The 16,766-nt window shown below is 43.3% G+C and overlaps 1 protein-coding gene across 1 annotated transcript in view; it reads right to left on the bottom strand.

The window, feature by feature from the left end:
- Positions 1–499: 499 nt before the first annotated feature.
- The window catches only part of LOC126291976 (uncharacterized), a 33,381-nt gene continuing 17,114 nt past the window's right edge, over positions 500–16,766 (bottom strand). Inside the window, exons 5-8 of the mRNA XM_049985729.1 lie at positions 15,267–15,426; positions 8,509–8,673; positions 7,026–7,165; positions 500–906 (exon numbers count right to left, since the gene is read on the bottom strand). Coding sequence (XP_049841686.1) covers positions 693–906; positions 7,026–7,165; positions 8,509–8,673; positions 15,267–15,426 — 679 coding nt within the window. The 3' untranslated portion in view covers positions 500–692. The remainder of the gene's footprint in view (positions 907–7,025; positions 7,166–8,508; positions 8,674–15,266; positions 15,427–16,766) is intronic.

Consider the following 16,766-nt stretch of genomic DNA (forward strand, 5'->3'; position numbering starts at 1 on the left):
AGTGACTACAGTACTAGATTTTTTTTGTTAGAAAGGAATTTTTTTTTCATTGTCAGATCTTTTGAATATCTTTCTTAACAGCTAAAGGTTTATCGCAAGATCTAAGTACAAAACTGGTAAATTGTTAGTTAAGTAACACAGCAGAAACAATGCAGATGCAGCACGATTTCCTAAAAGGATGGCGTGGATAGAAAGACTGTCAGCACCGGCGCATAGTGGAATTATTGTTTTCTGCCCTGCAAACAGTAATGGATATTTTTGTCTTGAAAACGAAACTATTTCGCTTGTCGTCATTGTCTTCTGACAACCATTTTTAATAGCCAAGGGTAATTGATTTGTCACGAAATCGATGTAGAATACTGAGAGAATATAAACTAGTGCACAACAGTCACAACAGAGATGCAGCATGATTACTGAGTAGGCTGGCGATTGTATGTCACGTTGGCAGCCATGCTGCACAGTGCAATTGATCCTCGGAAGCAGTGACTACAGCATTAGGTTTCTTTCTGTTAAAATCTAAAACACTTTATTTACAGCCAGAGGTCGTTTTGAACAGGTAAAGCAAAGGCGATATAATTGTTTCTTACAAAACGCAAAATGGTTGGTAATAGGTGAGAAGCAGCCACATTGTGGGCACAGGCCGGTGGCGCGTCCTCAGGTTGGCATCCCTGGCGCGCAGAGAGTTGGCAGCCCTAGAGGCCGAGCTGGATCATGGCGGCGAGCACGCCCTGGAAGCCGGCGTTGTAGTCCAGCGTGGGCTCGGTGTGTGCCCAGTCGGTACGCGTGTCTGTGAAGGCGTCGTTAGCATCCGGTCCGCCCATCAGCGCGCCGTACAGCACGTGCGCGTTTGGTTCCGCCGAGTTGTAGAAGTTCCAGTCGCACGTCGCCGGCGCATCAGGGCACGACCTGCAAGCAAAGTACTGTCACTGAGACCTGCAGTTCACAGATTAGCACTACGTGTGGAACTTGACAGATGGTGATGGCAACTTGTGATGCTGATGGCAATTTGTGTTGGCGTACTCTACAGCAGTGGTCAACTATTATAGCCACATGAGGGTTGGATGGTTAAAGCTTAACTATCCATCCACGAGTGAGTGCCACAGACATCCGGCAGTCGTAATACCAGTTCATCGGAGAATCAATATCTGGCTTCGTTGCTCGCTAGATGTGAGAATCGCAGTTCTCAGAAGTGTGACAGCAAACTCTCGCAACACTTCCATGCTGCAGCTGAGGTAATCCCACTCGGTTCTAGTACCATCATAAGACCCTATGCCTCTTGCTCGTCCTGAGTGATGTGCCTTATTCCTTGCTACGTATGCGTTTATCTCGACTAACAGCGTGTTGTTGCGCAGCCGTTTAATCACCCAAAAACATGGTTCAAATGGCTCTGAGCACTATGGGACAACATCTGAGGTCATCAGTCCCCTAGAACTCAGAACTACTTAAATACAACTAACCTAAGGACATCACAAATATCCACTCCCTAGGCAGTATTCGAACCTGCGAGAGTAGCAGTCGTACAGTTCTGGACTGAAGCGCCTAGAACCGCTCAGCCACCATGGCCCGCTGTAATCATCACTAGTGCGCTATTGGCAATTACTTCAGTCCCTTTTTATATTCTGTCATTTATGGTATTAATGTGATTGTAGTATTTTCTCTTCACTTTTAGTCCCATCTTAATTCAGCAGGTTGTGCTACCACTTTCTTTTCTTAATGTACACTGAACAAAACTGGTATGCCTGCCTAATATTGGGTAAGGCCCCCGCGAGCGCACTAAAGTGCCGCAACACGACGTGGCACGTGGCATGGACTCGACTAACATCTGATGTAGTGCTGGAGAAAACTGGCAACATGAATCCTGCAGTGGTGTCGCTAAATACAAAAGAGTACGAAGGGGTGGTGATCTCTTCTAAACAGCATGTTGCAAGGCATGCCAGATATGTTCAATAATGTTCATGTCTGGGGAATTTGGTGGCCAACAGAAGAGATTAAACTCAGAAGACTGTTCGTAGAGCAGCTCTGTACCAATTAAGAGCATGGACTTGTGAGGTATTGCACTGTCCTGCTGGAATTGTCAAGTGGTTCAAATGGCTCTGAGCACTATGCGACTTAACTTCTGCGGTCATCAGACGCCTAGAACGTAGAACTAATTAAACCTAACTAACCTAAGGACATCACACACATCCATGCCCGAGGCAAGATTCGAACCTGCGACTGTAGCGGTCGATCGGCTCCAGACTGTAGCGCTTAGAACCGCACGGTCACTCTGGCCGGCGTGGAATTGTCAAAGTCCGTCGGGATGCACAGTGGACATGAGTGGATGCAGGTGATTGGACAAAATGCTTATGAAAGCGTCACCTGTCAGGGTCGTATCTAGACGTATCAGGGGTCATTGCAACTGCACATGCCCACACCATTACAGAGACTCCAACAGGTTGAACAGTCCCCTGCTGAAAGACAGGGTTCATGGATTCATGATGTTGTCTCCATACCCGTACACGTCCATACGCTCGATACGAAACAAAACTCGCCCGACCGGGCGACATGTTTCCAGTCATCAACAGTCCAATGTCAGTGTTCACTGGTGAAGGCGAGGCGTAAAGCTTTGTGTCCTACAGCCATTAAAAGTGCATGAGTGGGTTCACAGCTCTGAAAGCCCATATCGATGATGTTTCATTGAATGGTTCGCACGCTGACACTTGTTGATGGCCCAGCGTTGAAATCTGCAGCAATTTGCAAAAGGGTTGTACTTATGCCGATTTCAACGATTCTCTGCAGTAGTCGTTGTTCCCGTTCTTCCAGGACATTTTTCCCGGCCGCACCGATGTCGAAGATTTGATCTTTTACCAGGTTCCTGATATTCACGGCACACACGTGAAATGGTTGTAGTAGCAGCTGTACCAGACACATGTTGTCTTATAGAAGCGTTGCCGACAGCACAGCCCTATTCTGCCTGTTTACATGCCTCTGTATTTGAATATGGATGCGTATACCAATTTCCTTGGCCATTCAGTGTATAATCACGCCAGATCTACTCACTGGATTTATGTATACAAAATCGAATCACAGCTGTAGCAAATGATTCACTTTCTTAGGCTCGTTCAGTTTAGAGGATGGTATTTGATGCTTGTTTACAAGCCATACAGCTAGGAACACAGTTAAACTCATTCACAAACTTTCAGGGACTGGAGACGGGGAAATGTATTAGTCTTAGACAACGGAACTTGGTCAGGAAACTATTGCGTCACAAGTTGTAAATCGAAACGTGTTGCAGGACATGAGAACCCACCTAGATTTAACGTTGATTCGTTGTGTTTGTATAAAAGACAAGCTTCTCCTCTGTAGAATCCCTCTCCTCTGTAGAATCCCAAATTCTCAGCTTATTTGGATGTATTTACAGTCATCTTGTTTTATTTTGTCCAGGATTGTAGGTCCATGGCTCTACATTTCTGAGGTGATTTGGAATAGTTCATAAAAAATTCGTAATCTTTTTTTGTCATCATTCACCACAAAAGAAAGAAACAGTCTTTTGATAACACTGCCTGACCGAGCAGTACTACACCCTGAAGATATGGCCACGTGTCAATGTGACTTTCCACTCACATGCCATCATTTGGTATCAGAGTTCCATTTCTTTGTGACATTTATAAAGACCACCAGGGTGAATTTTGCTGGTGTTTAATGTTGTCAGCAGACCAGGTAGGGTGAGGGGAGTGAATAGGTGTAGATGTCGAGCGATCACTGTGAAGGACCTTTCGATGTGGCATATTCGTGAGACAGCGTTATCAGTAAGTCTCATTGTTGATCTGCTTCTGGTGGCTATCTTAATCGTACAATATCCAGATTTGTTGGACATTTGGATCTGATTGTGACCTGTTGTTGGTCCTCATGGGTACTACAGGAACGTTATCATGTGCTGTTTGTCTCCATTCTAGGGCTGTGATCTGTAGAGAGATGTTAGTCAAGGGATCCCATTGCCCTCATCCTATTTTTGCTCTGAATTTAAAGAAATAAATGACATTATAATCAGGTTACTGCGTCTCATACATATCTCAAGAATGTCACATTGCGCAGCGAATATTCCCAGTTGACACGAAAACAGCCCCGATCACACTCACTTATGAAAGGGGTAAAAAATTATTGTACGGAGCCAAAATCTTTACCAACGAGGTTGGTTTGCTTTAAACTGATGGGGCCTTTCGTTTGTAAATAACAGCTGAAGCCCTCACCTACGTCTGTGTTTTCTGATTCTCTGCTCCCTCTGTACATCTACTTTGCAAGCGACCATTCACTGCATAGCGTAGGGTATCTGTTCTATCGATTTTCTTTCCTCTTCCATTCTCATATCGAGCCACGAAAATAAGGATAGATGCTTCTGTACATTTTCTAATTTCTCGTATCTCATCCTCGCGGCCCCTACGAGGGATATAAGGTGATGGTATGAAAATGCTGGCACAGTCCACTGAGAATACTGGTACTATAAATTTCCCAGCCGCTGCTCCGTGTTTAACTACTGCTCTCTCTTCGAAGGACTCTTATTTAAGTTCTTCAAGTACTTCCTTTACATTTTCGTAAAGGTTATACCTACTTTTTGCAGTCCTGTCAGCTGTCACGCCTGACTGATATGGACTCCAAACACTGAAGCAGTGCTCTAGAATTTGTTGCACTTTCACAGAAATCTTCCAACAAATCTAACGCTGATTTTACATGACCATTTCACATCCATTGTTAGTACTACATTTAAAATTCATATAGACGGTGGCAAAATCGAAATAAATACTAGTCTCGTGCCGCGCGGGATTAGCCGAGCGGTCAAGGACGCTGCAGTCATGGACTGCGGGTGATCCCGGCGGAGGTTCGAGTCCTCCCTCGGGCGTGGGTGTGTGTGTGTGTATGCCCTTAGGATAATTTAGGTTAAGTAGCGTGTAAACTTAGGGACTGATGACCTTAGCAGTTAAGTCCCATAAGATTTCACACACGTTTGAACATTTTTAACATACGCACTTCAGTTTATATCATCTATTCTTTGTGTGGAACATGTAGGTTGTGTTGCCTGTCTTGGTGCATCAAATATTTTAGGGCCACTTTTACGAGGACAAGCTCATAAGTAGTGCCTCCTTATTACGTATAGGAAAAATGTTAGACTTTTTTGAAGTAAACAGATAAACATTTTATATCTTCTGTCTTCATGCCTACCGTATCTCCAGCCGTGTGCCGCTAGAGAGATCTGAACTGGGGCGTGTAACATGGAGGTGTGTAACGTAACTGTGTCGCTGCTGTAATACTCTTTCGAATTCGAAGAGTTCGTTCACACATGGAGGACCTACTCGTTCAGTATGACAATGCCAGGCAACAAATGAGTGATGCGACATCTGCAACAATGCCACACCTTGGGTTCATTGTCGTCGATCATCCTCCAGACACTCCCGGCCTGGCCTGTTCCCACTTTCATCATATTCCAGAACTTAAAGAACTCCTTTGAGGACTTCACTTAAACAGTAATGAAACAGTGCAAAAAGACGTGAAGTTGTGGCTCCCTCAACAAAGTCAAACATTCTGCAGTGATGGTGTCAACAAATTGGTCTCCTACCGGCTGAAATACATTCGTCGCTGGTGACTATGTTGAGAAATTAATATCTAGACATGAAGAGTAATATACCAAAGTTTATTTTACTTACAAATCTTCATCTACATCCACATGCATACCCTGCAAACAACATTTAAGTGCCTGGCAGAGGATTCATCGAACCACTTTCACAAATCTCTATTATTCCAATCTCGTATACCACGTGGAAAGAACCAACGCCTTTATCTTTCTGTACGAGCTCTGATTTTCCTTATTTTATGGTGGTGATAGTTTCTCCCTGTGTAGGTAGGTGTCAACAAAATATTTTCGCTTTTTGAGGAGAAAGACTGTGCTGCCAATAAAACGCAGTCTTTGGTTAGCCTTTCCCACAAACTTTTCTATGTGTTCCTTCCAATTTAAGTAGTTCGTAATTATAATACATAGGAATTTAATTGAATTTACGGCTGATTTATCGTGTAACCGTTGTTCAACTGATTCCTTGTAGCACTCAAGTGGATGACCTCACACTTTTCGTTATTTAGGATCAACTGCGAATTTTCGCAACATTCAGATATCTTTTCTAAATATTTTGCAATTTGTTTTGATCTTCTGATGAGTTCATTAGTCGATAAACGACAGCGTCATCTGCAAACAACCTAAGACGGCTGCTTAGGTTGTCTCCCAAATCGTTTATATAGATAAGGATCAGCAAAGGACTTGTAACTCTATCTTGGGGAATGTCAGAGATCGCTTCTGTTTTACTCGATGACTTTCCGTCAATTACTATGAACTATGAGCTCTCTGACAGGAAATCACAAATCCAGTCACATAACTGCTTGTGAGGCGATATTCCATGAGCACGCAATTTCACTAGAAGCCGTTTGTGTGGTACAGCGTCAAAAGTCTTCCGGAAATACAGAAATACGGAATCGATCTGAAATCCCTTGTCCACAGCACTAAAGGCTTCATGTGAATAAAGAACTAGTTGTGTTTCACAGGAACGATGTTTTATAAACCCATTTTGACTGTGTACCAATAGACATCTTCAAGAAATTTGTCTTAAACATTCAAAACCATTAGTTTTCAGGAAACACTAATATTTTGCCAGCCCTGTACAATATGACATGGCCAAGAAATTCCCCACTACTCTTGTGATGAGACACTATTAAGTTATTGAACTTCGTGGTGTGCATCCTATTGCATTCATGCATTTATAATAAGAAATCCGGTCCATTTCAAAAAGTGAAAACTTCGCTCAAGTCTTACTACAGTTTACTGTGACGGTGCAACAACGATGCTTTCCTGTAATAATGACATCATCGCCAGCAGGAATTTATTATCTTCTCTCCCTAAAATTATTGCTTTACTATGAAGCTCGAATGTTCTCCTGAAAGTAATATAATGTGGAGTAGAGACGTCAGTTTTGCCAGTAAGTAAGAAGTGGAGGTTCAGTACTCACGAGGAACGGTGGTGGGGGCTGTGCGGGTAGTTGCTGCCGAACCCGACCAAGTAGCTGTACCCAGTGTCTCCCAGGATGTAGCCCATCTGCTCCTGGACCATCTGCTTGTTCACGTCTGCGTTGATGTTCAGCTTGGCAGCCTGAGGGGGAGATAGAAATCACACTGCGATTAGGGCCACGTTATTGTTGGATTTCCAGTGCTCAAATATATCTTTACGGACAAAGAGGGATTTACATAGTATGTATTACAGCCAATAACTGCAAGCTATCTGTAATGGTTATTCAAATACTTGACTAAAATATGGACTAATAGACCGCAAATAAGGATCAGTTTAAGCAGTCATACATAGTTTACTTCAGTGACTTAACTTGTGTCGACTCATGTTTCTAATCTGCACCACAGATACACACAATGTAATACTACCAAAATTTTATAGATAATAAACGCATCAGGCTTCTTCATCTAATTTATTTACTTCTGTGACTCCTGGTCTCTGAATTTACTTGTTTCCACCACTTGTTTAGACTGAGTGTCAGGAGTCCCAATACCATCTGCGTCCTGTAGTTGACCACAAAGTTTACTTGTCAAGTTTAATGCAGCATCCCATTTGTGACTTCGATAATAACGGTGATTTGAGTGGGGATACGGAGAAACCGCGTAGTAGCACTTGGTCTACATGGTGTGAACAGGACTGTATTGCGTTCGTGGTCACATTGTGTATGTGTGTGTGCGCAGTGCCATATTTGTGCCACTGATGGTATTGATAAAAAGAGAATGTATGGGCGAAGCAGCTAGTCTGACCTTAGGCAACACTGCCTAGAAGGTGACTATATCACGTGTATATTCACAGGTCGCGTGTGTGTGTGTGTGTGTGTGTGTGTGTGTGTGTGTGTGTGCGTGCAGAGTAGTGTTATGTTTGTGGCATTGATGATGATAAGAAAATGGACAGAGTGAAACACTGTGCCAACACATAATCTACAGTCCTATTACCGGAAAGGTGGCTTATGATTGAAAATATGAAGAGTTGGTTCAATCCTGATGAATTATCGTTAGATAAACAAGGGAATCGGTACGTAAAAACTGAGTATTTCCTATAGCATGGCCAAATATACAAATAACTCAATGAACGATATATCAGGAGAAAATGGTGTTCTGATATAGTACCTGTAAATAGGTCTCATTTTGCAATGGTGGATACATGTGGTAATCAAATAAATACATGAGTAATGTAAATACTAATAGAGCACAATGAACATCAACTTCAAGTATCTAGACAATGTGTACCACAAGGATCTGTCTTGGGTCCAATATTGTTACTAATCTTTTACGTTAATCCTCACGACAGTGTGAGTGGTTACTGTAAAGGGGATATGAACTAATTCTTCTAACGATCTTGTATCGCTGGAGCATTACTAATTTCCCCACCATTCCTATTGTAGGTTCTGAGCAAAAAACGCGTTCTCCTGGGCAGGTGGAGCTCACCTGCAGGCAGGTGAAGAGCACGTTGGCGACGAGCCTCATGTTGCCCCAGTCGCCGATGATGAGCAGACCCTTGGGCGTGCGCTGCTGCTCCTTGGCCATGTGCCAGCAGTGGTACTCCAGCTGCGTCTTGTACTCCTGGTTCCCCGTCATGTCGGCCAGCAGCGCCTGCAAAGTCAGCAATCTATGACAGCAACTTACTCCTACACTGTGGGAGAACTAAATACATTCAACCGCTTTACAGCTTAACCAGTGCATTGCGCTGACGCTAATCAAGATCTGCCCGCACAGATACCGCGTACAGGATGCTGCTGTACTGGTGAACTACACTGAGGCGCCAAAGAAACTGACACAGGCATGCGTATTCAAATACAGGAGTATGTAAACAGGCAGAATACGGAGTTACGGTCGGCAACGCCTATGTAAGACAACAAGCGTCTTGTGCAGTTGTTAGATAGGTTACTACGTCTAAATTTATACTCCGCAAGCCACCCAACGGTGTGTGGCGGAGGGCACTTTACGTACGTCATTATCTCCCTTTCCTGTTCGAGTCGCGTATGGTTCGCAGGACGACTGCCGGAAAGCCTCCGTGCGCCCTCGAATTTCTCTAATTTTACATTCGTGATCTCATCGGGAAGTATAAGTAGGGGGAAGCAATATATTCGACACCTCATCCAGAAACGCGCCCTCTTGAAACCTGGACAGCAAGCTACACCGCGATGCAGAGCGCCTCTCTCGCAGAGTCTGCCACTTGAGATTGCTAACCATCTGCGTAACGCTATCAGGCTCACCAAATAACCCTGTGACTCTTCTTTGGATCTTCTCTATCTCCTCCGTCAACCCGATCTGGTACGGATCCCACACTGATGAGCAATACTCAACTATAGGTCGAACGAGTGTTTTGTAAGCCACCTCCTTTCTTGATGGACTACATTTTCTAAGGACTCTCCCAATGAATCTCAACCTGGCACCCGCCTTACCAACAATTAATATTATATGATCATTCCACTTCAAATCGTTCCGTGCTCATTCTCCCAGATATTTTACAGAAGTAACTGCTACCAGTGTTTGTTCTGCTATCATATAATCATACAATAAAGGATCCTTCTTTCAATGTATTCGCAATACATTACATTTGTCAATGGTAAGGGTCAGTTGCCACTTCCTGCACCAAGTGCCTATCCACTGCAGATCTTCCTGCATTTCTCTGCAATTTTCTAATGGTGAAACTTCTCTGTATACTACAGCATCACTCGCAAAAAGCCTAATGGAACTTCCGACACTATCTACTAGGTCATTTATCTATATTGTGAAAAGCAATGGTCCCATAACACTCACCTGTGGCACGCCAGAGGTTACTTTAACGTCTATAGACGTCTCTCCATTGATAACAACATGCTGTGTTCTGTTTGCAAATAACTCTTCAATCCAGCCACACAGCTGGTCTGATATTCCGTAGGCTCTTACTCTGTTTATCAGACGGCAGTACGGAACGGTATTGAAAGCCTTCCGGAGGTCAAGGAAAATGGCATCTACCTGGGAGCCTGTAGCTAATATGTTGGGTCTCACACGAATCCATGTTGATTCCTACTGCTGCTACAACAGTAGCTTATTAAAATTTAAGTGAGTTTGAAAGTGATGTTATAGTTGCCACACGAGCTATTCGACACAGCGCCTCTAAGGTAGCGATAAAGTTGGGATTTTTCCGTACGAGCTTTCCACAAGTCTACCGTGAATATCAGGAATTCGACAAAACATCAAATCTCGGGGATCGCTGCGACCGGAGAAACAGCCTGCGATAACGAGACCGTCGACGAGAGAATAGTTCAGTGTGACAGAGATGCAGCCCCTCTTCTAATTGCTGCAGATGTCAATGGTGCGCCATAAACAAGTGTCAGCGTGCAACCATTCAACACGAACATCATCGATGCGACTATTAAAAGCCGAAGGCCCACTCCTACATTCTTGATGACTGCCCGATCTATTTGTAGCATCGTACCTAGGGATGAGTGGAAGGTCTAAATCAGAGGCTCAGACGGCTCTGCGACGGTATCGGATGCGAATTTCTCCATTTCCGCAATCGGGTGCAGAATTGATGGGTTCCCCTTAACAGGTCAAGCGTGCACTACACGCAAGAAGCAGCTACTAGTGTAGCGGAGTACCTGTGGTGTGCACATGCGGATTTTTTAGGTTAGAGAAGCCCTCCCTTGGGAACAAAGACGATTTGCGTGTTACATCAGCCATGGCGACCTCAGAGAATCTTGGTCCTCGCAGATCAGTTAGGAAAGATTAACGCTGCAGGAGCATTCAAGGAAAGGTCTCAGAATTAGTATCGCTTAATGAAGGTTAGAATACATAGACAGCATTGGGAACAGAAAACTGGTTGAAATCAGACGTCAATGACAACGAAATCATATGTTCAGATGGAATATCTATCTTAAGGATAGGTTAGTCACCAGTGGTGACGGCGTTTTCATTCCAATAAAAATTCGGTAAAATTTAGCGAGGTTATCACGGATTCCAAATCTGAATTTATCTGGGTGAAGTTAAGTATGAAAGAACGGTCGAAAATGGTGATCGGATGCTTTTATAGACCACCTGGGTCAGGATGTAGAGCGCTTCGGACAGAACTTGCAGAATATCATTAGTAATTTTCCTGATCATGCCGTTGTAATGGGGATGACTTCAACTTGCCAGATAAAGATTGGGAGTCTTATACCATCAAAACTGATGCCAGAGACAGGGATTCGTGAGTCATTGTTGTGGATGTCTTGTACAAAAATTACATTGACCAGATAGTTAGAGGAACAACTCGTGATGGTAACGTCTTAGTCCTCCTGGCAACAAACATACCTGAACTTATCAAATCAGTCTACGCAGAGGAAAGTATCACGGACCATAAGAGAGTGACAGCGTCTATGACGAGGGGTCCTACAAGGAATGTTAAGGAAGGCAGGAAAATATATTTGGTCAGCAAGGGTGACGGGATACAAATTTCAGAATATCTCAACAGTCAGCATCAAATATTCGGTGATGAGGACGAAGATGTGGGGAACAAATGGAAAAAATTCAAAGGCATCGCTCAATATGCCCTAGCCACGCACTCAATAAACAGGCGCCAAACTTTTACTGTAACTAACTACGAGTCTTCTACCGAGTATGAGCGAGGCAACACGTGCCGGGACGGTGGAGTCCGATGACGATAACTATTCTTCGCAGTTAACAATGCCTCGGAAAGCGATTTGTCTAACAACCCACTAGAAGATTTGGAGGGTATAGTATAACGAGCGAAAATCATTTGTTGTGTTGTTCAGTGCATTGGTGACCGGTCGCGTGAAGTTTTTAACATATTGTAATACCGTGAAACATTATATTGTCTTGTTCCGGTGCTCTGAACGTAGTTAGCTTCTGCGGTATTTGATTTAATGAATAGACGTAGTCAGGCGTTTACTTGAGACTTCTTTATGGCCGCTAAACTTCAATGAATGAAAATCAAGTGGGATCCAGCATTTTTATAACTTAATTTCGTAGTACTGGATTTTATCACACACTGCCACTTCAGTTTAGCATAGTTTGTTGTTTACACTTCGTATTCTGCGCCTATATGTAGAGGAAGTCAGTCTGTACGAGATCTGCGAGACTAGAAGACGCGAGGTATGCAAACCAAGTCAGTGATTGTAGGGAAGTGAAAACACATGTCATGAACTGCAGTTCTGTTAGAACCAGACGTTCCTGCGAGGTGGGTAAGGTGGGTAGGGCATCTTATGAAACCTGCCTTGTAGTGGATAGCCAGACGTACGTTATAAAAATAATCCACCGTCGCCTTTACTAACATTACAAGGGATCAGATTTAAATAATATGTGGGTTTTCTTACTGTACTTCAAGAACCATCCCACCATTTATTTCGCTTCGTGACATTTGACAGTCTCCGAACCAGACTTATTTATTTCAGATTCATATGTTTGCCGACCCCCACAGTGCCTGGATATTTAATTCGTCATCATCCACCATTGCGTCTTTACTGACTACCACCAAACACCCAGATATCATACAGATATATTCTACGCTAGAAATTTCAAAACTGCCAAAGCATGCATAATCTCCGCACCAAGCCTTCCGATATCCGTTACAAAACCTGGAACAAAAGTCCTCGTAAATAGATTCTGACCTAATATGTCACAATCTTCAAGCAAATAAAACTGGTGAAATTACGGAACTGATATGGATTAAATCTAATTCTGTTATAAAATAAAGTGGCAAAAGTAGAGCGACTGGCGAGGGATGCAATCAGCAGAGGAAGACACGTGGACAGAAAAGTAATATACACATACTATTTCCCGAAAATAAAACAAGCAATTCAATCCTGGCAAAAAGAATGGAAGGAAAGTCCAAGTAGGAAAGGTAGAATCTACCCTGGTTTACAGCCACGGTTTGCAAATTGGAGACAACCAAGCAAACAATAGCGTCTATTCTGAGAATGCATCTTAATCACGGATCTGCCCCACCCACTTACAAAAACGCACTATTTTGGAGACACCCTACAGCCAGCGTCATGGGAATTGGTTATGTGACTTGCCAAAGCCTGAAGTTTTTAAAACTAGATTATGAGAAGCAGGACTATATGCTTGTAGTCGAAACGTATTCCGTCATCTTTCTTTATCATCCGATTTTAGAGCCCTCACAATGTATTCAATTTTATAATGATCTCTGTACTTTATGTTTAGTTTTTGAACATTCTGTGAAATTCCGACTAGTCAGAAGACGAATACATTTTTTATATAACTTTATATACTAGAAATCTTGCTTTCTTATATACAACTGACAATATTTTAACGAGGAGCTTCGAAGGGATTTCCTTCTCATTATTTTGTACATATGTTGTTGTTGTTGTGGTCTTCAGTCCTGAGACGGGTTTGATGCAGCTCTCCATGCTACTCTATCCTGTGCAAGCTTCTTCATCTCCCAGTACCTAGTGCAGCCTACATTATTCTGAATTTGCTTAGTGAATTCATCTCTTGGTCTCCCTCTACGATTTTTACCCTCCACGCTGCCCTCCAATGCTAAATCTGTGATCCCTTGATGCCTGAGAACATGTCCTACCAACCGATCCCTTCTTCTGGTCAAGTTGTGCCACAGACTCCTCTTCTGCCCAACACTGTTCAATACCTCCTCATTTGTTATGTGATCTACCCATCTAACTTCCAGCATTCTTCTATAGCACCACATTTCGAAAGCTTCTATTCTCTTCGTGTCCAAACTAGTTATCGTCCATGTTTCACTTCCATACATGGCTACACTCCATACAAATGATTTTAGAAACAACTTCCTGACACTTAAATCTATACTCGACGTTAACAAATTTTGTCTTCTTCAGAAACGCTTTCCTTGCCTTTGCCAGTCTACATTTTATATCCTCTCTTCTACGACCGGCATCAGTTACTTTGCTCCCCAAAAAGCAAAACTCCTTTACTACTTTGAATGTCTTATTTCCTAATCTAATTCCCTCAAAATCACCCGACTTAACTCGACTACATTCCATTATCCTCGTTTTACTTTTGTTGATGGTCATCTTATATCCTTCTTTCAAGACACTGTTCATTCCGTTAAACTGCTCTCCCAAGTGCTTTGCTGTCTCTGACAGTATTACAATGTCATCGACTAACCTCTTCTCCATGGATTTTAATACCTACTCAGAATTTTTCTTTTGTTTACTTTACTGATTGCTCAATATACAGATTGAATAATATCGGGGAGAGGCTGCAACCCTGTCTCACTCCCTTCCCAACCACTGCTTCCCTTTCATGCCCCTCGACTCTTATAACTGCCATCTGCTTTCTGTACAAATTGTAAATAGCCTATCGCTCCCTGTATTTTATCTCTGAGTATTGAAATTTGAAAGAAAATATTCTAGTCAACATTGTCAAAAGCTTTCTCTAAGTCTACAAATGCTAGAAACGTATGTTTGCCTTTCCTTAACCTAAGATAAGGCGTAATATCAGTATTTCCTCACGTGTTCCAATATTTGTACGGAATCCAAACTGATCTTCCCCGATGTAGACCTCTATCAGTTTTTCCATTCGTCTGTAAAGAATTCGTGTTATTATTTTGCAGCTGTGACTTATTCAACTAATAGTTCGGTAATTTTCACATCTGTCAACACCTGCTTTCTTCGGGTTTGGGATTATTAGATTCTTCTTGAAGTCTGACGGTATTTCACCTGTCTCACACATCTTGCTCACCAGATGGTAGAGGTTTGTCAGGACTGGCTCTACCAAGGCCGTCAGTAGTTCTAATGGAATGTTGTCTACTCCCGGGGCCTTTGTACACATATTTGTACGTTATGCAAGCATCAGCGACGCCTGACATTGATATGCATGATACATTTAACTGGTTGAAGCATGCGTCGCGGTTTTGATTCGTGCTTATTTTACATATTATAAGTTGTTGTGGTGCAGCAAAACGTGAGGTTTATTGTGTTTTATTATTACTTCTGTCATTTGATTCTCATCTCTTAATAAAATTGTTGGTAATGTACTTTCTTGTACGTTTACTGTCGAGTCTGAAGACGGTTACTGCATAGGCGAAACCTGTAATACTCTTGAAAACGTTGTCGGATCTAGACAATTAAATAAAAGTTAACTACGTCATGAAAGCTCTCTATATGGAAACTTTATGGCAGATTCCACTACAATTTTGTTGTTGTTAGTTCTCCTGCGTTGCAGCGCGCGTAAATAATATACAAGCGAGTCAGTTCACTTACGAAGGTGCCGATGGTCTTCTGGTCCCAGCTGAGGGAGCTGACGAACTGCAGGTTGAACTCCTGGATGAGGGCGTACACCCGCTGCAGGTACGTCTGGTCGTTGGTGGCCTTGTAGAGCCACGTGTAGCCCCACACCAGCTCGTCGTCGTAGCTGCTAGACCTGCCAAAGCAGAAGAAAGCGCGTCCACAAAAAATTACTACTCACATCCGGAGAAATCACTCTCCATCCAACACCTCCCCTACCGTTGATGATGTTCTTTAGCTAGACAGAAAACTCACAAGTTTCCTCCCGTGCGCCATATCCGGCTGAAGTCACTCAGTGCTGATCAGACTCCGTGGAGCTACCAAATCGATGTCTCACATGTCTTACGGAAAATTCAAATACTGGGTTTGTATGCGTTGGTTTAGCTGCCCTCTCGAAGTGCGGTTGGGCGTGTGAGTGTTCGCCAGATGGGGAACGCACCAGAGCTGTAGTGTAATCAGGGATGATGCCATCTTGGAAGACGAGAAAGTTCACAGCTGGCTCATCATGACGATGTACAAAGCAGGGAGTCATTTGGTGACCGAGAATGTTAAAATAGGTACGAGAGGCGCTCAATAAGTCATACAGCACATATTTTTTCTCGGCCCGCTTTCATTGTCGAACATAGTGGAATATTCCTATTTATCCTCTGTACTTTCATAAAGGTAGCGCTGTAGCGTATGTGCGTTCCAAACACAGAAATGTCATTGAGCACAGGTTTTGGCAGAAAACCGGAACAACAGCATGACGAATTGGCCGAGTGGTTCTAGGAGCTACAGTCTGGAACCGCAAGACCGCTACTGCCTCAAGTTCGAATCCTGCCTCGGGCATGGATGTGTGTGATGTCCTTAGGTTAGTAAGGTTTAAGTAGTTCTAAGTTCTAGGGGACTGATGACCTCAGCAGACAAGTCCCATAGTGCTCAAAGCCATTTGAACCATTTCAACCGGAACAACATGTATGTTAATAGGAGCTTCCAGAATGTCTACGGAGATTTGGCGGTGAACAAAAGCACGGTGAGTCACTGGGCGAGGCGCCTGGCATCATCGCAACAAGGTTGCGGAAACCTGTCCCGCGTGCAGGTTGTGACTCCTGCAGTGTTGGAACGTGTGGACAGTCTCATTCGAGGCGTTTGGCTGATCACCACCAAACACGTCGCTGCTCAACTGCACATCACTGTTGGTGCTCCTGACACACAAGTCCACCAGTTGAGGCAAGCAAAAGTGTGTGCCTGCTGGGTTTATCGCCATCCAACAGAAGATGATAAAGAGCTAACAAGGTTCGTCTGTGTGGAACCAGTACATGGATTATGGGGAGGTTACAGATGGAGCAAGACGTTCGCTTCGACGTCGATCATTAGATCATTCGGGCATACAGGCTTTCTCATTAAGGCTGTCTCACTCATCGCAGATTATTTTGAAAACTGGGGTATTGTAGTTAAAATAATGGAGAATACTATAGTGTATTGGATTTCTGAACG

This window comes from Schistocerca gregaria, chromosome 9, assembly GCF_023897955.1.
Source record: "Schistocerca gregaria isolate iqSchGreg1 chromosome 9, iqSchGreg1.2, whole genome shotgun sequence".
Classification (NCBI taxonomy): Eukaryota; Metazoa; Arthropoda; class Insecta; order Orthoptera; family Acrididae; genus Schistocerca; species Schistocerca gregaria.